At 39.0% G+C, this 21476-nt stretch overlaps 1 protein-coding gene across 6 annotated transcripts in view; it reads left to right on the top strand.

Moving 5' to 3' along the window:
* LOC131903434 (uncharacterized protein C8orf34 homolog) overlaps positions 1-21476 on the top strand; it is a 137543-nt gene that overhangs the window by 96156 nt on the left and 19911 nt on the right. For 5 of the 6 annotated variants that reach the window (XM_059254005.1, XM_059254007.1, XM_059254003.1 and 2 more), the window contains one exon: positions 13654-13701. The exons of the other annotated variant lie outside the window; for it this stretch is intronic. In XM_059254005.1, coding sequence (XP_059109988.1) covers positions 13654-13701 — 48 coding nt within the window. The remainder of the gene's footprint in view (positions 1-13653; positions 13702-21476) is intronic. 6 annotated transcript variants of the gene reach the window in all.

Here is a 21476-nt window from a genome sequence, read left to right as displayed (position 1 = left end):
AGAATATGTTTGGGAATAGATTTAAGGGTGTGGAATAATGATGGAAGAAACTGAATCAGGCCAAGTTTATGGTTACGGGTCCACTGAGTGGGCTTAATACTGAAGCTCACATGGATAAAAAAAAAAAGTATCAAAAGTTTGTTTGAATGGTTGGCTGAAGCATTTGTCTTAATTAAAAAGCCTATTAAAAAGGAGTTGGAGATGCCTGCTATCCCCTGGCTTAGTGTTGATGAAGGGGTTTAAGGCTCGGGAATTGCAATGCTAAAGTGGGTGCGCTGGGTAAAATTTAGTTCTACACCATGGGAAGGCCCAGAAGAGATGCCCTTCACTAATCCTATAAGACACAAAATAGTGAGGGGGCACCAGCTCATCTGAAGATCTTTGTTGTCACCCTTTTCACTGTGCCAGACTTTAGGGTTGGAACGCTGCTGCTCAGTTGGGTGAATTAAATGCAACGGGGTTTAATTGGGCCCTGAAGTAGCAGAGGCCAAATGACAGCACTGAATCACCAAAGGCAGGGTGATTGTGGTTATCACAATGGGCGTCACAGACAAAATCATGTCCATAATGGCCTAACCCACAATGGGTAGTACAAGCAAAATGATTTTTATAGTGGCATGATTCATATAGACCTTTGATACTGGTTAATCAGTCATGGCATTTCCAGGCATGAGGTAGATAAGAAGCCTGCTGGAATTTGTGTGATCTGAATAAGCAGAAAAATTCTCAAACAAATGAATGAAAGGCTGTATTAGATCATGTGAAAGGGAATCTGGGCCCATTGAACAGTTTCCAGGCTTGAGCCCATTTGCAGACCCAGAACCTCTTGAATGAAGGGATGCCAGGTTCCCCTGAGGAAGGACTCTGATAAAATATCTCAAAGTTTTACTGTTAGCCTTTCTCCAATCCTTCCCTAGAGGGACTTAATGCCCTTTACAAGGATGACTGTACACTGTGGGGAAAGAAAACAATCAGACTTTCCAGGGTCTGTTGGATACCAGTTCTGAATTGACACTTATTCTGGAAGATCCCAAGAAACATTGGCCTTCCAGTTAAAGCAGGGGCTTTTGTGGAGGTCAGATGATTAATGGAGTTTTGGCTGAAATCTGACTCATAGTAGGTCCAGTGGGTCCCTTAACTCATCCTCTGGTTAATTCCTCAGTCCCAGAATGTATAATTGTGGTAAATATACTTAGAAGTTGGCAGAATCCTCACATTGGTTCCCTGACCTATGGGGTGAGGGCTATTATGGTTGGAAAGGCTAAATGGAGCCTTTAGAGTTGCTTCTGCCAGGGAAAATAGGGAATCAAAAATGGTATCACATCCCTGGAGGAATTGCAGAAATTTGTGCCTCCATCAAGGACTTGGAGGATGCAGGGGTGGTGGTCCCCACCACATCTCCCTTTAACTCTCCTTTAAGTCCAGTGAAGAAGACAGATGGATCATGGAGAAGGACCAGTGATCCTTAAAAATATTGAGCTTGGCCCTTTGTGACTTGGCCTTATTGGGTTGTTTGACTAACTGGCAAGGACCTTAAGATGGGAACACGTGCAATTCTGGTTTGAGTTTCAGACAGTGCTGAATAGTTTTGTCTGAACTTGATTATCAAAAAGTATCCAACACTCAATGTGTTCATCTCAATTAACATTGAAAGAATATAAAATCAAACTACACATGACATAAACATTACTCTTTTCTCTGGAAATGTCTTTTAGACTCCAAAACTGGCAGGGAATTTTTTTTGGCTCTGCGATTTCTGTTCCTAGCTGTTTTCACAAAATGCAAACACATGCAAAAACATTGTAATGAACCTCAATACTCAGTCATGTTCAGTAAGACCTCAAAAGATTTTTGCTTTGAACTTGGTTCTCCAGACAGGCTACCTTCAGGAGAATAGAAGGTATCTTCTTACTCTCTGTGATGTGGTTTGGCCCTTTTGAGGGTCCCAATGAAAGCTTTGTTCTATACAGCACATTGAGTTCACTTCAGGGCTAAGAGGTAACAGAAGCATTTCTCCTTATAGAGCATCCTGGGTCTGTGGTCCTCATAGGGACAAGAGCTTTAGATCATGAAAGAAAAACTGTGCTGCATCAAAGACACACTGAGACTTACCATTAGGCCCAGAGTGGAGGCCCTGCCTCAGATTATGTTTCTTTAGGTTGTCGGGTCTGGCATCACTTCGTGGTTTTGTCCTTAATATGTTTACTCCACTGATTACTTTGTAATTCTGTACCACTGAAATGAATCCATTCCAGGTTTGTTTCTTAAATACATGGTACAGTCTTTTTGAACTAAACTCACAATAAATGAATTTTCACATGGAAGTTTAAGATATAACTGATAGGGTCTAGACGACTGTATCCCCAGTTAGAGGAATATGATGACAAAGATGCATTCTGTAAGCCACTTCCTCCACATCCTCCCCCACCGTATTTTGTCTCCAAGTTTTATACAATATCCTGGATAATGCCCGACTGCAAGCCACCTTCCCCGTTCTGGAGAAAACTGTTCATTCCAAGCTCTTCTCAGCTTGGCCATGGAGCTGGTGGACCTGAGGCCTCTTCTTGATAGAAACTTTTGATTGGTTTCCCTCCCTTAGTTTTATTCATATGTCTTACCTTTAGTGTAATTTTGTTTGCCTAAGATCTGGTGACCATTATACACCATAATACAAGTGTAGTTAGTCAGTTTTAAATGTCTGTCTGTGCTTTGTATTAAGATATAATTTTTGTTGCTCTTTCATAGGCATTAAAATTGGATGCCATCCCCATCTCTTGCCATTAGAAGCTCCCTGATTCTGTCATTTTGATTTGTTCCAACAGCTACAATCTTTGTCTTTCTATATGCTAGTTACACTCTCTGCCATTTTCTCCATCAAATGAGAAATGTATGTTTCCCGGAATAGTTCTCATTCATTCAACACCAACTGTGGGATGAATCAGGTGCCAGGCTTGGCACTCTGTCCTGTTAATGGTGAGGAGATGAGCATGTCTTCCCTTGGGGAAGATTCAGTGGGTACTTATATGAGACCAAGACCATAGAACATGCAGAAACCATATGGCCAAGCAGACATATCTACTCAGAGCCTCTCCATGTACGTGCTAGCTACCAAGATCCCAGGGTCCTTGCACAAACAATGCCAATCCTGCTTCAGGGAACTGTCCTTAGTTCATTATCTCTTACATCTGAACTCTAGACCTAAGAAGCGAAGAAGCAGCAGCTGTTAGAGTGTATGAAGCAGCTTTGGGTCAGGCAGGTAGGGTATCCACTGCTTTGGGGTTCAATGCAGAGGGTTGAGGAAAGGGACAGGGATGGGAAGTGGAGTGAGCATTTCCAGCTGTGCTATCTATTCCACCAATGTGGCTCAGAACTTCAGTTTCAATTATTCCAGTAATTCCAAGTTTGCCTGGCAGTTAGGGTACATTTCACACAAGCTTTAGCAATGTGACCCTTGTTTAATATTTTGTCCTAGGCCCCATAAGTGTTGAGGTTTGGTCCTAGGATCTAACAGTATAGTAGAAGCTACTTCAGTAGAATACTATTCAGCTATAAAAAGAAAATAAAATTAGAACATTCATAGACAAATAGGTAGAGATGTTATAAATTATTATTCTGAGTGAGTAAACCAGCCCCATATGACAAATTCTCTGTATTTTCTCTTTTATGTAAGTGTTAGCTTTGAATCTTCGGATAAGTATGTTTAAATTGGACAGTTCACAGAAGCCAGGGAACTAGTAAGAGACCATGAGCACGGGATTTCAGGGAAATTGGAATAAAACACAGGTGGTATATGAAGAGGAAAAGAGGAAAATAATAATAATAATAATAATAAAATGTTCTTTGGAATGGTGGATGGAAAGGCAGGGTAGATGAAGGGTTATGTAAAAAGGTAACTAATATTAAAATCCTTTGAAAATGCTATATTGTAGAAGCTTCTTAAAATAAACATATGTACATACATAAAAAGAGTTTAAATAGTGTTACTCTATAAAAGCAGGAAAATGTTTCTCCTAGACACCATGGTCAAATAAAAGGCCTGCTTCCTGGTGTAGTTTACCTCTTTTCACCTTGTTGGTCAGTGGGATCTCATAGACTCCCTAAATACCACAGTCTATTTTCATTGTTCCTAATTATGCTCTAGAATTTGATAGCAAGACCCCATTGCTGAAGATACCATATACTTAAGTTACAAGGCTTGGAGAAGTCAGCTGATGCTGACTGACTTGGAAGCCTCATTCCCAGCTTTCATGTGATGAAAGGATCTAAGTATGGTGTTGGGAGAGAAAAGTCATCAACAGTCTTGCTCAGCTATGAACTCTAGGAGTGTAACTACTGACTGGTTTGACAAAACATACCTACTGCCACAATAGTGGCTTCAATGTTACAGGAGTAACCAACCACTTTCTGATTAGATTTACAGCCTACTCCTCAAGATGGAATTAATGCCTGGTACCACTAACTGGTCTCCAAACCAATGGTGGGCTAGGTCATAGGTCCTAAGGGAGAACCAAATACAACTATTCTGTTCAATTGCTAGAGCATTTAACTGACCCTTAAGTCCTCATCTTTACACCCGTGTATTAGTGCGCCTCTCAGCTCTCACCAGAGAAGTTTCTCTTTGCAATAGATGGCAATGAACACACAGACCTACCACTGTCAACATGCAGAGAAGAGTATACCACTGAGTACTCAGTTCTGAATGGGATATCTATATCACACTTCTCCCTTAAGGCTCAGCAATCATCATGGGCAAGGCAGTGGCATAATTCTAAGTGCCAGAAGCAGTACACATTTGCAGTGCAACAGTATTTTCTGGATTTTACAGGATTACTGCACATATGAAACCACAATGGCCATGCCTGCATGTAAAAGATGTGCACAGCCAAAACCTCATCATAGACAGTGGAACTCATAAAATTTCACCATTAGCTGAAATTCTATTTCAATTGCTGACTGCTGGGGTGGGGGTAAATTGTCTTCAAGGATTAAACTCCAGAAAAGCTACCATTATCAAGTAGATAGTCCATTAACTATGCACATATAGGCAACACTAAGAAGACTGTGTATAAAAAAAATAAGATAATAAAAGAAAAGGAGAGCTCACAAAGCTGGGAGGAACATGGTAAAGGGGTTAGGGGAGAAATTAGAGGAAAGGGAATGTGGGGTAGATTCAATCAAAACCTATATGCCCATGGGAAATTCTCATAAAATAGATATATCAACAATTTACTTTTTAAACATTAAAAAAAGGCCAACACAGGAAATGGGTGAATTTTCTGACAATAAGGCATATGATGGGAGGGGCCAGAGAGTCATGAAATGTGCAGCAGGACCAAGGGTGACAGTGTGGCAGCACAAATGTGTGGGGTCAGGAGACTCTTCCCGAACAAATGAGAACAGAGCTAGGACTTGAGAAGAATAAAATATTACTGGGTGATGTTGAGGGACAGGCACAGAATATCTGAGAGCAGCCTGAGGGAAAAAGAAAGGTCATGGACAGCGGGAAGGAGATGCAGAAACAAAGACCCACCTGACTGCTGGAGCCTGCAGGGTGGTGGCTGTCACTAGAGAGCTGGGAGGTTCTTAAGCAAAAATGTCTGTGTGATCAGGGACAGTCTTGCTGAGGATGCTTTTAAACTGTGTATCAGGCCCTGATACTTCTTGCTTCTCACCATTTGTTTCTTTCTCGTTCTGAAATTCCACATTTTATTAATTGCCTCTTTATTTAGTATTAGTCTGCCTTCCATTTACTGTTGAACTTTCTCCAAAAAACTTAGTTGTATTACAAAAACCTAAAAATGGCCCCATAGACTGATATATTTGAATGCTTAGGAGTACATTAGGAAATGTGGCCATGTTGGAGGAAGTGTGTCACTGGAGGGGGGGTTTGGGAGTTTCAAATGCTCAAGCCAGGCCCAGTGTCACTAGCTCTGTCTGTTGCCTGCAGATCCTGGTGTAGAACTCTCAGCTCCTTCTCCAGCACCATATCTTCCTGATACCATGCTTCTCACAATGATGACAATGGATATTAAATAATACAGATGTATCTGAAATATGAAATTGATCTTTTTGCTGTCAAATGCAAAAAGAAATCAGAGGTAAACATCAAAAATAGCAAATGCAAAATTAGGTTTCCATGTATATGTTAATAGAAATATGTTTACTTAAATGCAGAAAAATGCTTGGTGATATTATTTACCTGAAATATCAATCACAATTTAAAATGAGAACAGCACATGTTGAGAACACTAGAGACAGGATCCCTTGGTATTTTAGGAGCTTTTGTATCTCATGTATCAGTTTTCCTCCACATTCAAATTTGAGTCTCAGTTCAGGAAGCTAGTCACTTTAGCCATTTGGTCATTTTGCAAGGCAGAGGTTAATTTAATTTTAAAAGAATACTTTGTGTATTTGGTTTGAATTATGAGGTTCACACTCCTATTTTACTGACCTCGGAGAGTTTATCCAGGTACTTTACCGATTCCAAAGTGACATCTATTGATTTTTTTAAAAGCCTAATGAAACAGAATTTAAAGGCTTAAAGATTTCAAACAGTAAAAATTCAAATTGCCAACTGGTTTTTATGAGGTCAGTGTTATAATTAGGTTACCACAAGATTAAATTAGAACTCTGAAAGTGTTCTTCACTCTTCTGGAAATGTAACTGGCATTTATCATTTTACATAGACTGAAGGACTGGGGACATGATCAGGAAAATAATACCATTCATAAACAGAGCTTGATAATATCTCATTCTAATGCTTAAAGGTTGCACTCAGGTCTCTCTCAGTTCTGCCCAAAAAGTATAGTTTAATAACAGGAATATATTTCAAAATATAGTTTGTTGTAAAATTAAGTATATATACAGAAAAAATCACTTGGATCACATACTTGTTTTGATTAGTCAACACTGAGAGAAATCCACCAAGGTTAAGAACTTGACCTTTACCAGATAACTGTGCCTCAGCGAGCGACATCCTGGATGTAACCCCCACCTCCCATCATAGACAAGTAGGAGTCTGACTTCGTAGCTGATGACTGTCCAATGTAAAATGTCTCTACGAGTGTGAGCTGTGGACTCTGGAGCTGGCCTCTATCACCTCTAGGCAGTCAGAGGTGTCTTTCCAGCCCTTTGCTATATGTCTCCTCCATCTCTCACATTTTGTTACAGGACAGTTTTCCTGACACATGACTGCTTTTTTCTCTCTGCCTTCTGGCTTTGTTTGCTTTAGTTTCTTGCTTCAACTTCTCCATTCTCCACATAACTGGTCTTCTTAGCCTCTTTATAATGTTTCCTACTTTACTTAAAATTATGTCTTTTAAAAAAGCCCTTGTTCTTCTTCTTATTTTTTTTTTAAATTTCAACCTGAGACTTATACTATTCCCTCCCCCCTTGGGGAAAATGTTTCAATTCAAAGAAAATAGCCACAAAAATGAGTCACATCTCCCCATTCTGTCCCTTCTATTATCTACCATTTACTCATGAAGGTCATTAGGATCACCCCCAAATGTGGGACCTCTTGTTTCTAGCTTTGCCCACCCACTTTTGTTTTCCATGGCATTGAAGAAAATCGAAGCATTTAAGTGTTTTCCCCTACTTGAGTAGTCACTTTTGAGAAAATAGGCACAATGAAACATTTTAAATCCTTCAAAATTAAACATTCTTTTTTTTTTGTAAAGATTTATTTATTTGTTATGTATACAGTATTCTGTCTGCATGTGTCCCTGCAGGCCAGAAGAGGGCACCAGATCTCATCACAAGTGGTTGTGAGCCACCATGTGGTTGCTGGGAATTGAACTCAGGACCTTTGGAAGAGCAGTTGATGCTCTTAACCACTTGAGCCATCTCTCCAGCCCAAAATTGAACATTCTTAATAATAGTCACTATTCTCATAATTATTCCTGCTCATTTTTTTAATTAAATTCTTTTTTTTTAAATTTTATTTTACAATACAATTCAGTTCTATATATCAGCCATGGATTCTCTTGTTCTTCCCCCTCCTGCCCCCCTCCCCTTCCCCCCAGCCTCCCCGCTATTCCTACCTCCTCCAGGGCAAAGCCTCCCCCGAGGACTGAGATCAACCTGGTAGACTCAGTCCAGGCAGGTCCAGTCCCCTCCTCCCAGGCCGAGCCAAGCGACCCTATATAAGCCCCAGGTTTCAAACAGCCAACTCATGCAATGAGCACAGGACCCAGTCCCACTGCCTGGATGCCTCCCAAACAGATCAAGCCAATTGACTATCTTACCCATTCAGAGAGCCTGATCCAGTTGGTGACCCCTCAGCCATTGGTTCATAGTTCATGTGTTAATTTTTGTTTGGCTATTTGTCCCTGTGCTTTATCCAACCTTGATCTCAACAATTCTTGCTCATATAAACCATCCTCTTTCTCGCTAATTGGACTCCTGGAGCTCCACCTGGGGCCTAGCCGTGGATCTCTGCATCCAGTTCCCTCAGTCATTGGATGGGGTTTCTAGCACAACAATTAGGGTGTTTGGCCATCCCATCACTAGAGTAGGTCAGTTCGGGCTGTCTCTCGACCATTTTATTATTACTAAATGAACTCTTGAACGTGACATCAACAACTTGGAAAAAAATGTATATTATTTTTATTTAAATTTAGAAATAGGTTATTTGCATAGAGATTGACTCTCTCTCTCTCTCTCTCTGTGTGTGTGTGTGTGTGTGTGTGTGTGTGTGTGTGTGTGTATGAGTGCTGCCTGTACATGTACGTGCATGCAATGCCCTAGCAGAGAAGAGAAGAGAGTACCAGATGCCCTGTCACTAGAGTTTCACATGGTAACATATATGTGCTGGGGACTGAACCCAAGTCCTCTGCAAGAGCACAGGTGCTCTCAACCACTCAGCTATCTCTCCAGTCCCTGTTTTGTTCTTAAGGGCAATTTAATTCATCCTAAAATTATTTCATCCCGGCACAGATGCATCCTACTACACTAGTAACCCTTAAAAGCAGAGTGAATCACAATGACTGTGTTATAATAGCATCACTGGTTTTTGTTTGTTTTGTTTATTTGTTGGTTTTGGTTTTGGTTTTGGTTTGTTCAAGTTTCTTCTCTCCTGGATAAAGGTGTTATTTGTGGGAAAAGGTGGTCTGAGGTTACATATATCCATAAAATTATGGACCAATTCTCCAGACATGAATTTCACACTTGATATAAAAGAACATTGGAGCAATTGACACAGAAGCAGGGTCTGTTCATACATGCAAATGTGAACACAGACCACATTTAACTTCCTAAATGCACCAGTGACTTTAAAGCCCTTTGGGTTTCCCAACCCTTCCCAGGTGTGGACAATCTTGCTGTTAATTTTCCACTAGTCGGAACAGATAACATGGCTTATCATCTTGGATAATAGTAGCTGTTGCTGGTAGGGTCTACCAAGTTCAAAAAGCTGGATTTCACTCTCTCCACCTCCTGTGAAGATGATGTACTTACCCCATGTGAGGATGCAGTAGGAAAGCAGAATATCAACCTGAGCCCATCTCTATTACACAAACTTGCCTGTCTGACAACACAGCATACATTTCAGTGGCTGGCATCCTTGGTGCTTCTCCTTGGAATTCTCATGGTTTCCTGGGTTTGTTCTGTTGTGTCTTAAACAAGATTTTCCGTATTTCTGAGACCTCCTCCTTATCCAGCTTCATTAATATGCTAATTGACTAAGTCTTCAAAACTAAGTTTGAAAACATTTTCAAGCGTGACTCTGCCTTTTGCCCTCATAGCACACATGGCGTGATTACAACAGTTCTCAGCGCTTTCCATTACTCAGTAGCTGCCTAGTAAAGGAATGAAAGCCTGGATGCTTTTTCCTCTTAGCTCTTTCCTGTGGCAGCTTGATAGTACATGTGTCAAAGAACTTCTGTTCTTGATCCTAATTGGGTCTGTCTGTTCTCCCATGGCAAACATTTTATAATGAGGGTAAGTTCTTGTTCAACTATTTGTCCTGACACCTACAACTGTCTTGATACCTAACTGAAATAAATGATGATGGCGTTTTATGTTCTGCTTGGGTTGAGGAATAGCTTGGCCAGTTGCATTGACTTCCTTTCCTTCTGTGAGTGACAGATAACTCAGGAACTTCTTAAGAGGGCATTCTGTGCTAGCATTATTGTTTAATTTTATTTGAATAGGGTGGGAAGTAAGAACATTTCAGTGAAGTAGGTCATAAAATTTTTTTTGTAGGAAATTAGTACCAGAGAGATCTTAGACACACACTGTTGTAAATAAATGCCTCCTAATGAGAGAGCCAGTCTGTGCTTTGTCTAAAGATTAGTGAGAGATGAATAAAAAATACTTATTGATTGAAGCAAGAGATGCAAATGAGAGTTAAAATGCAAATGGAATGGGGAAAAGGTAAATTTAGATCTGCAATTAGAATATTCTTTATTTACTGAGGACATTTTTTTAAGTGTAAAATAGCTAAGACTGTGGCAAAGGCCTCCTTTGCTAACAGCTCATGGGATCTTGTAGGGGCCACTTCACCCCAGCCTCTCTCTCTCTTCAACTTTCTCTGAGTTTGTAATTTATTTTCTCATCCATATTTAAAACCTTTTTTAACCTCAGCTGTGATTATATTAGAAATTCATGGTAAGTGAAACCATGTTTCAGGAAATACCTTTTCTTGTTTTTGTTTTTAAAGGCATAGTTTCCCTATACCTGCCCTTCCCCTCCTCCACATGCCCCTTTCTTCCTCTTTTCTACCCCTTTTACCCTCTTTGTTTTTCAAAGGAAATTGAATTTGGGTGTTTTTGATCCCTTTTCTAAAAGGAAATTACCAAAGTATTATGCTATTTGGATGACTTGATATTTAAAATACTTGTCTTTAAAGTTAAGAAAATGTGAACTGAAATGGATGGATGTGTGCTCTGAAAGCGTTCTATTTCCTTAGCACCCCCAGGGGGCGGGAAGGAGAGATGCATCATTTGGAAGTCTGAAGAAGCTTTGACAGACATGTGGAGCTCAGCCCTTCACTGAGTTATCCTTCTGACTCTAAAAATCAGAGGCCATACCTCTTGTCTTTGACTGTTCACTTGGCCATGGACAAGTTTGTGATCCTCTCTGCCAAGTGCTCCTTTTCCTGTATTATCAACTAGAGACTTTTAATTTTAAGCTCTTCACTTATTGGAGGCCCAACTCAATGATTTGTGGATGAGGCTTGTAGCCAGATTCCAGTGTATGAAACAAATGGTGTGTGGGTTCTCTTGTCATTCGAAATAGCAGAGATGGGTTCTCAGATAATGCTGGTATTTATCTGAGACTGGCAGGGCATTGGAATGGGAAGGCATGAGCTATAGTAAGCTCTGGTGTATCAACAAGAATAAGATAATGGAAAAACCTTTAAAGGCAAAAACAAAAAACTTCACTGGTGTTAGATACCCCTGGAGGACTTGGTATCAGCTCATTGGTAGAGGTGCAAAGGTTCTGTTGAGACTCTCCTATATGGACTGCTGCAGTTTTAAAGAATGTTAACTTTGTACCTAAGTCAGTGGACATATGAGAGGTTTCCCAAGTACAGGTTGTGTGTCTAATAAGACATTTCTTCTGAACGTTTAAAACACCCTTTTCATTGACAGAAAGGCATAAGTCCTCCACACTTCCTCACCTGTCTACTTTAATTCTGTGTGAGCCTTACAAGGATGATTTTATATTGGTATCATTACCATTTGCTATCATTTGCTATGGTGTGTGCACTCACAACTGTGGCACAGTTGGAAGAAGCAGGGGTGTCAAGAAGCCTATTTATTGTCTGTTGACACTCGATCATCAAGAAAATCCTCAGTAGTCAGCAAGTCTTGGCAGAAGATTGGCGTCATCTAGACAAATTGGGAAAACCATTGTTTCCTAGCTAGAAGGAATAAAAGCCGTCTCTTCAGGGAGCAGCTGAGAACACTGAAATTGTACTTCAAGTCCTCCAGTGTTCAGAGACCTGCCTTACAGGCTTCACACAGTGGCCACTTAGTGTATTCATCACCAATAGCAATTTGCCATCTTGTTCTCATTCTCTGGGCAACTGAGGGGAAAGGGAAGAAAATTAGCCATGAGAGAGACACACTGGAAGGGTCGAACACATTCTTGGTTAGTTGTTCAACTATGAGAGACTAAGTGGTCAACTTGGAGACTCAAGTTAAATTTCCTCAGGTTTTAGAGGACTTCTATGAATTTTATTTCTCCAGATAGCTTATACTTTAAGAATAACAGGGCTATCGAATCTTTGTTGTTGCTGCTGTTGTTTTGTTTTGTTTTTGTTTGTTTTTTTGAGGCAGGATTTCTCTGTGTAACAGCCCTGACTCAGTCTGTAGACCAGGCTGGCCTTGAACTCACAGAGAACCACCTGCCTCTGCCTCCTGAGTGCTGGGATTAAAGGTACTAGCCTATCTTTTTGACTGCCTTGTATATTGAAATATCCTATAATCTTAGAAGCATTTGGAGACTTTTAAATTGTAGTATATTGATTTGTGTGTGTTTATACTAGTGGAAACCATGATTTGGGAAGAAATATCACCACATTGATCTGTACTGTTTGAATTTTCAGAAATACCAGCCTGTTACTGACATGAGCATTCTGCCTTTATTTTCCCCAGATCTAATTGTTCAGAACATGTAAAACAAACAAACAAACAAACAAAAAACAAAAAAAAACTAAGCGTCAAAAACCATCATTCAACCAAAGAAAACCCCCACTTTTAAAACGGAAGTGAATTTAATTTTGAATGATAAATGACTTTTGATTCCAGTGTGGTGGTAGAGTGTCAGGCTGGCTGCAGCCGCACTGATGCCTCCTTTAGCCCCACTCCTCACAGCTTCAATTTCTCAACGTATCAAATTGGCCGGAGGATGTCTTGGCCTTAAATTGTACTAAGAAACAAAAATGAACAAATCACAACAGTCCAATGAGGTAACATGTATGAGGGACTTTGAAAAGTCAGAAAATATGCTGTGAAAACCATTTTAAGCTTCATTCACAGTTATTTAGCTATCTTTTAAACACATATGATGTCCTAGAATTTATCAACTCATGACATCACAGAATTTGTTTACAAATATTCCTGCCTATGCAGTCTAAAAATATAACTTATCCAAACCAACGATTTGATTGATAATTTAAATATATTTAATTTGATGCTTTAAGTTTTATTGGTCTCAGCCACACTGGTTACCAGTGTTTGGTGTTTTAGCAAAAGACACACATGATAGAGACTTGGCTAAGCACGGGCTACTATGTCTAGAAAGACTAAACAGAAAGACAAATAATTAGTAATATGTTCTCTTTTTGTAGGATGGTCTTAAGTCCAGATGTTGGAGCTTCATGAAAATTTATATCACATGGAATTAGTGGCTTCATCTAATTTTAAGAACATAGAAAGTTAACAATGGAAATTTTCATAAAACTGCCTAGCATTCTCCCCTAATATTGAGTAAGCTTTACTGATTATTTGTTTACATGAACTGAAAAGTACTTATAAGATGTGTCTTTGTTTGGAAAGAAATGCTGTCTCCCTCAGAGAACCTGAGGTTGTCAAAGTGACAGCCTCACAGGCATCATTTGTGCAAGCAAGGGGGAGCTCATCGACCTCTACACATTGTATTGTTCTTTCTGTCCCTTCCTGACATTTTCAACCTGCTTGCCTCTAGGGAGAAGACTCCAGTGGAGGACACTCTTTGAAATCCTACATGGAGGAAGTGAGTTTTAAGAGGACCTCACAAACATAGCATGTCATCAGTCTATCATGTGAAATGAAACACTCATCTGGGCTTTCCCCATCTATCTTCCAGGCTCCTAATACACATCTGTTCACTGGCCATGTTTAGAAAATTACAATAAATAGTGTTATCAAAATTGCTTTTGTTCCTCATTGGTAGAGAGATACTTTCTGTCCAGTTATCTGAAAATGGAGGAGAAAGTCCATGAACCTAGTGCTATCATATGTTTCCATTCACAAACATTTGTTGATATATTTGTAAATGATAAACATATGTTTTGTACTGGGAATGAGCAAAAAAAGGACAGACAGACAGACAAGAAGAGAGAGAGTGAAAGAGAGAGAGAGAGAGAGACTTATAATAGGTCAGTACTCACTCATGTGACAAATGCTTGTCATGGTGCTCTTTGCTGTACTTATTAAAATGTAAGACACATTCTTGGAAAATGCCCCAGATTCCTGCCTTTATTTGTGAAGATACTGAAAAGTGTTCTGTTGCACAGAGCTTTGCACCGACTGACAGGCATTTGGAAACCCTCAGAACTTTGGCAGAGCCCCTGAGACCTGAAGCAAACCCATGGCGATCATTAAGAAAGCAGTGTGACTCTGCTGAAAGTGAAGGAAGTTCAGGGATAGGACTCAACTCTTGGATTGAATGCTGCTTCTCAACAGGAACCGACCTGCTTCTCCACTTCTTCCTAATTCAAGAGTCTATTTGAAAGACCTCAGATCTCCTGAGCATACTGGGTAATTCCTATCAGGATGGTGCACGGGCACTGAAATTCTCACTTGCTTCCAAATATCACTAGGAGGGGGATGTGGAATACCCAGTCTCTATAGGTTTGCCTATCTATCCAGACATAATAGAAACTTTTCAAAAAACACAGAAAGGAATAATGAATGATAGGAAGGAAAGAAACAGCTGGAAAGATGTGCAAGTTCACAAGCATCAAAATAAATGGGCAAAACGTGGTAGCACTGGAACATGAATACTAACTTTCAATTTGGTGATTTGATGCGAAGATCTAGAATATATTTGAACAATTAATGTTATACACAGGGAGGAAAATATAAGTATTTTTCCCAAATGCCCACCAGTAGAGTAGTCATTTAGAATTTTGTGATCACGTAAGCTCTTAACTACAGCCTTACCATTTGTTGGGGCTGAATGAGATGCTTCTGTGGAAAGGCTGGGGATGCCTCCTGCTTCTGGTCTAAGACTGTGAAAGGAGATCACTGAGGCTTGTGTGATATGGGCTACATACAAAGAATAGGCATGTTAGAGTGAGTTTTGATATTTGTGCCTTCTTGTTAGAAGTGCTTGGAAAGGCTTGCTGCTTGAGTGTGATTACATCAACACCTGCTGAAAGATTCTTAGAAACAGGAAATCTCGGGATTCATCCAGTATCAAGTACTCAGTGCTCTTCTTGCTAAGCTTGCTTAGGTCTCCGTGGGTTGCTACATACCCTAAACTATGAAAAGCAGTTCTCTATCTAATTCTTTCCAGTGTAATTTCTAGAGACTAAAATCATGCATTGTGGGGACCCTTCCCCCATTCTGTAGTCTGGAAGAGGAGGCTAACTTCATTAATACATTTGAGTTTCGTGTACTCATCTGTTCTCAATCATGTTTTGTTTGTTTATTGGAAGTATAAATTTCTCTAGTTTACGAGATCCATTACTGACTCTCTGCGTGTACTTTACAAATATGTGTGAACCACTCAGAGTAAATGTTACCTATCTATCACCATGGTTCATTATTTCATGGAATTTTCATTTCATATTAGTTGATGTTTAGATGTTAGCTATTCATAAGCCAATAAATTATCATCATAGTAAAATTGTGTGGTCTTGATTAGTGACTTATGAATTAGTTAATAGGTTTTTTTTCAAATTTTTATGCATTTGGTCTTCGGGAAATATGCATTAAAATTCTCCATTTGGAACCTGTTTACAATGTGAGACATAAAATGGCATTATTTTCTATTTATTTTTTTTTCTTGCTTAGGCTTTCATTTCATTTTTCTCTTTAGGTTGTAAAATCAGCAAAACAAAACAAACAAACAAACAACAACAACAAAAATTAGCACACACTAAAACTCAAATAAACCATACTGTTGATGTTTTAATATATTTAACATTTCTTCTTAAACTTTGATCATCGCTTAACAGATCAAAGTCTTAGTTCTTTTGTTTTGTTTTGTTTCCTTTTGGTGGGGTTGTTAGTTTTTGTTTTATTTACTTACTTAAATATAGTCATTAACTGTAACCACATTACATTAGGTAATTGTGTTGAGATCTAAATAGGAAAACTGAGGCAACATAATCTCCTTTGAAATTAAGCCTAAAATTATTCTGTATATAATATATATATAGACTATATAGAATAAAATAAACCTCATTTTATTCTATATAGTCTATTTTTAATATATTATTTCAGTCTGGCATTTGGATTTTTCTTTTGGGCCAGGGAAAGAGTTGAGATAGAATCTCTTTCTGCAGCCCTGGCCATCCTGTACCTTACCATGTAGACCAGGGTGGCCTTGAACTCACAGAAATATGCCTTCCTCTGCCTCCCAAGTGCTGGAATTAAAGGAATATAACATCAGATCCAGCTAGCATTTTGATCTTTGAGCAAATGAAAAAAAAAAGATACTTTATGAGTCTGCTTTTCAAATCTTCAAAATAGCTCTGAAAGTTGAATTTAAGAAATTGCATGCTTTTCACAAGTGAGTCACCTGACAACTCAAGGTAGGAATAATTTCAAAATGTAAACCCTTTATCATTTGCCACCGTAAGGCTAATGCTTACTCAATAAAGTAAAGTAAAAAATTTATCAAATTTAAATATTTCTAAGTCTTGTCACACCTTTTATAAAGAAACTAATGTACTTAAAATGTCATGTTACCTGGAGGAATAATGAGGAATAAACATAATACAGTGTCTTGAAATGTCCTCGTTACTGATGGAGGCTATGGGGTGGTCACAGACAGCTAAGAAGTACTAGCAACCTAAATAGTTAAGACACTCCCGAGAACTACAGATTCAAGTCAACAGTGTCTGGAACTTTCTGGAAAGTAGTCACAACTTCATGAAGGTGGTGACGGCCAGATGACAGAATGGCAATCGCACAGGCAGCATAAACTCACTCAGGGTGACAAGTGGCAGCTTTGCTGTCCCTGAGAGCGTCAGCCAGGAAATACAGCACTGGAAGCGTGAAGATATTCCTGACTCTTGGGCTTGGTTTGCCAGATGTACCATCTGAACTGGAAAGGGACTGCTTCCATGCAACACAGCGACTCCGAATCTCTTCTTACACCCATTCAGGCTTGTCTGGCTTCCTCAGGGTTGCACTCTGTGACCTTCAGTGAAAATCAGCTTCCAGCTATATTTCTGATGGAGAAGGCACATTTACTTACAGAAAGTGAGTAATATACATTTTGTTCTTCAGATGTTTGGAAAATCAAAATAACTATTATTACTACCATTGTTTATCCCCTTTTCGGAACTAGACATATACATTATGTTTTGCAAAACAAAATCCTATTTTGCCATTGATATTTGACATTTTTGACATCCATTGTTAAATAACAATTCTTAAAAGGTTATATTCATAGCTCTCATAGAAATATAAAAAGAAGTCAGGACTGGAAAGATAGCTTAGTCCATCACCTGCTTGCGTTGTAAGTACACGGACAGTTCCATCCCCAAACTCATGGTAAAAAGCAAAACAGCTAAATGTGGTGGAGGAAGTTTGTAGCCACGTAGCTGGAGAGGCAGTGACAAGCTTGACCTCTTGGGCCAGCCTCGCTTACTTGGTGAGCTTCAGGCCAGGGAGAGTTGACCTTGTCTCAAAAAGATAGTGGGGTGACACATGAGTAACTTACACCTGAGGCGAGATTGTCCTCTGTCACCTTCTCCACATGTGTGCACCCACTACATACATGTGCACATGAACACACACATAGAGGAATGCATGTCAAATTTATAAAACCAATAATTTAATGAAGGAGCAAGTTAAATGTTATGACCATTCAAGGAGAATCCATTCATATAAAAGGGCAACTAAGAAATGTTAAAATGACATTATAAATAGATGCAAAAGCAGCAAAAATTAAACCCATTTCCCTAGGCTAACAATCAATTACATTTTCAATGGATGCAGTTTGCATCTCCATGGACAAGAATCATTTGTGCTGTTCCTGTTTCCTATAAAGTCTACAGTGTGAAATAGCTGATGTCAAAGGACTTGTACATCCACAGAATCAAGGGACTAGGGGGAGTGCTAGGGGAAGTGACTCATTTTTCATGGACTCCCATAATCTTTCATTTTTTTCTCTGGGGAGGAAGTCACCAAGCAGAAAGCATTGCATAGTGCAGTGACATGCTTTCCCAGGGCTTGCTCAACACAGAAGAGCAAACAGGACAGACTCCATTTTCTGAAATAATATGAATTCATTTTGTGCTTCTCTCTCTCTCTCTCTCTCTCTCTCTCTCTCTCTCTCTCTCCAATTTATCATATTTTCTATAATTTTGTTATGATTTTTTTCCCTCAGAACTTATTCATTAAACATCACAGTTCTCAGACTTTGTTAATTCTCTCTTCTTATTTTTTAATTGATTTTTACAGTTCCCAAATAATTGGGCTACAGAAATGCTATTTATGAAAAAGAAATTGATGATTTCAGACTAATCATATGAGACATTTTGTTAACAAGTGCTAAAAGGTAGTATTGGCTTTCCTAACTTAACTGTATAAATTACTTAGAGGAAATTTTACTTTAATAGAAATACAGAATTAATTCTTGGTCACTTGAAGCCATCTATGAAATATAACTGGAGCAGACTAATTTTATTTTATGTACATCATGCTTTAAACATACTACATTTATTTATTTCATGTGTGTGTGTTGGCATGTGTGTAGAGGCCAGAGGACAACTTTCCTTTCTTTCTTTCCATTGTCTAAGTCCTAGGGATAAAACACAGGTTGTCAGCCTTGGCAGCAAATGCCTTTCTTCACTGAGCTAACTCACTCGCTAGCCTTACGTACATCATACTTTATGGATCATCACTCTGGAGGGGTTCTGTGACTTGAGAGTTCAAATGAAACCGAAAAAGTCTGTCTGAAAAAAAAAATAGGAAACATCAGTACATTATTTGCATGTTCCTACCCAGGGGAAAAATAGTTAATTCAGAATTAAAATGTTGCTTTCAACAAAGGGCACTCTTTTACTCTCTAAATATACCGAACTTCTGTGGTCAGATTATCATAAATCAGTGGTTTATAGAATTTGGAGAACCCAAAAATAAACTATCCATATGGAATAACAATACTGCTGGTTTGTATAAAGCTCTTCCTCTGCTAGCAGATAGAAGGATCTGTTGATTCAGGACTAGTAGCTGTTCTCCATATGATCCATGTCACTCATTCCCACCACCACTCCCAGTCCCTGGGTATTTGCTGTACTTATGGCAAAAGTGTTTTAGAAAAAGGATGAATGACATTTCTTCCAAAAGCAGCCCTGAGAGCTTGCTCTTGGGAATATGAAAACAGTGTGCTACACTGAGATGTAGCTTAATACCCTGCAGAAAGTTTTTGAATAAACTTAGAAAGGAAGAACACATCAGCTCTTGTTTTCGAAAAATGTTCAGGATTTTAACTTCTTGACCCCATCACGAAGAATTATAGGCAGGCTGATGGGTGGACTTCAGACGTTTGGCACTCTTGCCAATCCAAGGTAGGCAAACTGGGACCTTCTATTTCTAGCTCTAGTACAGGGAGAGCTGAAGCACAACATTGAAATCATCTGAGAGTAATACTTGCTCGGTCTTCATGTTACTGTGTCAACAGTGTAAGGTTCTTCCCAGTCTCTGCTGAGCCCTCTTCCAAGTCCACTTTATACCACCTGCAACAAACCAAGACCAGTCTAACGTTCAAGGCATTAGGACAGCAAGCCAGTTGGTAATATTGCTTAATATCTTGAACCACTGTGGGGAAAATAACAAAACTGACCTATTAGTCATATCCTTTCTTATAAGAATGGGTTTTAATATTTGGGACAAGAAACTAAACAACAAAAATACTTTTTTAAATTAATAAGTATTGTTTTCTTGGTCACTTTATACTTTCTGTTTTAATTGAGGAGCTCCGGCCTTTGATTTCTCCTTAGTAAACTAAAATCATGGTTCATTTATTTTGTCTTTAAACATGGGAGATTGCGTGTTCTGCTTTTGGAATTTTGGGGATGTGGTTTTCCATCTTTGTTACATGAAACATTTTGAAACTGTTTCTACACACACACACACACACACACACACACACACACACACACACAGAATTTAAAACCTAATAAACCCAATATTTTCATACTTGCACAGCTTCTTTGGGCAGCTCTGCAAGGCCAAATCTCATAGTTGACAATTTAAAAATTAAATTAAATCCTAATAATATGCATCAGTGTACATCTAAGTTGTAGATTCTAAGACTGACTAGCTTTTATGCTAAATTCCCCTTCAATAACTTACTTTGAGTCTTTCCCATTCACCTTTGTGAAAGAGTTGGGACCTAGATGTGGCCTTCTTGTGAAGTACCAGGCACTATCTAAACCAGTACCTTCACCTTCTCCATCCTCTCCTAAGACAGTGATACAGTTTGAGTCTGAAACATCCACAGACTTGTGTTTTAAATGTTTTGTATGGGACTGGCTGTTCTTTTAAAATCTGCAGTTATGGGTATACAGGGTTGTTGTGGTGGAAACAGGGCACTGATGGGGGCTTTCAAGGCTATCCCCTTTGTGGGGGCAGCCTGCTCTCTTTGCTTCCTGGCCTACCACCACATGAGCATTCATTGTTGCCGGCTACTATTGTAGACCACATGGCTCTGCCCTTGCTTTACCACCATGATTTCTCTGTAAGTTTCTTCTGTGAGGTGTATTTCCATAGCAACAGGAAGAGTAACTAACATAGGACGGAAGTTGAGGGCCTTGGACCAGCCAGGATGGAGGTTGTAATTCTTCATTCCTGGGGCAAACACATTTCACTGTGGAACCCACTCTCATTTGATAGGAACGTACATTTCAGTCCAAATCACAGGCTGTTTTTAAGAGTTGCTGGTACAAAAAAAAAATCAGGCTATTATTTTTTAATGAAAATCATTTCCAAAACTTGTGTTTCTTTTGTTTCAATTATGTTTTAATTTTAGTGCAGTTTTAGGGTCACAGAATTATTGCAAAGATGTAACAGAGTACCTATGTGTCTCCCACTCAGATTCCAGCTAGTATTAACACCTCAGATTATTATAGAATATAGGAGGAGACACTTGTCAAAATTGCCCATTGTTGGTACATTAGTAATGAAATCTACACATTGTTCAAATTGCCATGAGCTGGATTTTGAAGGGGAATTAGGCACAAAAACAAATCTACTTTGTTCCAAGATTCCATGAAGGAATATACATTTCATGTCATAACTTACTGACATCATGTATTTATGAAAAGAAAACATAAAGCCAGGTGATGGTGGCACATGCCTTTAATCCCAGCACTTAGGAGCTGATACAAGTGTATCTCTGTGAGTTCAAGGCCAGCATGCTCTACAGAGCAAGTTCCAGGACAGGATCCAAAGCTGCTCAGAGAAAACCTGTCTCAAAAACCAATAAATAAATAAACAAATATAAATAAATAAATGAATAAACAAACAAATAAATAAATAAATGAAAGAAAACATAGAGATAAAATCCCATTTCTATTGTTTACT

The sequence above is a fragment of the Peromyscus eremicus genome, chromosome 2 (genome assembly GCF_949786415.1).
Source record: "Peromyscus eremicus chromosome 2, PerEre_H2_v1, whole genome shotgun sequence".
Lineage (NCBI taxonomy): Eukaryota > Metazoa > Chordata > Mammalia > Rodentia > Cricetidae > Peromyscus > Peromyscus eremicus.
Note: the sequence above shows the minus strand (reverse complement) of the source record. Positions and strands in the feature narration are given on the sequence as shown.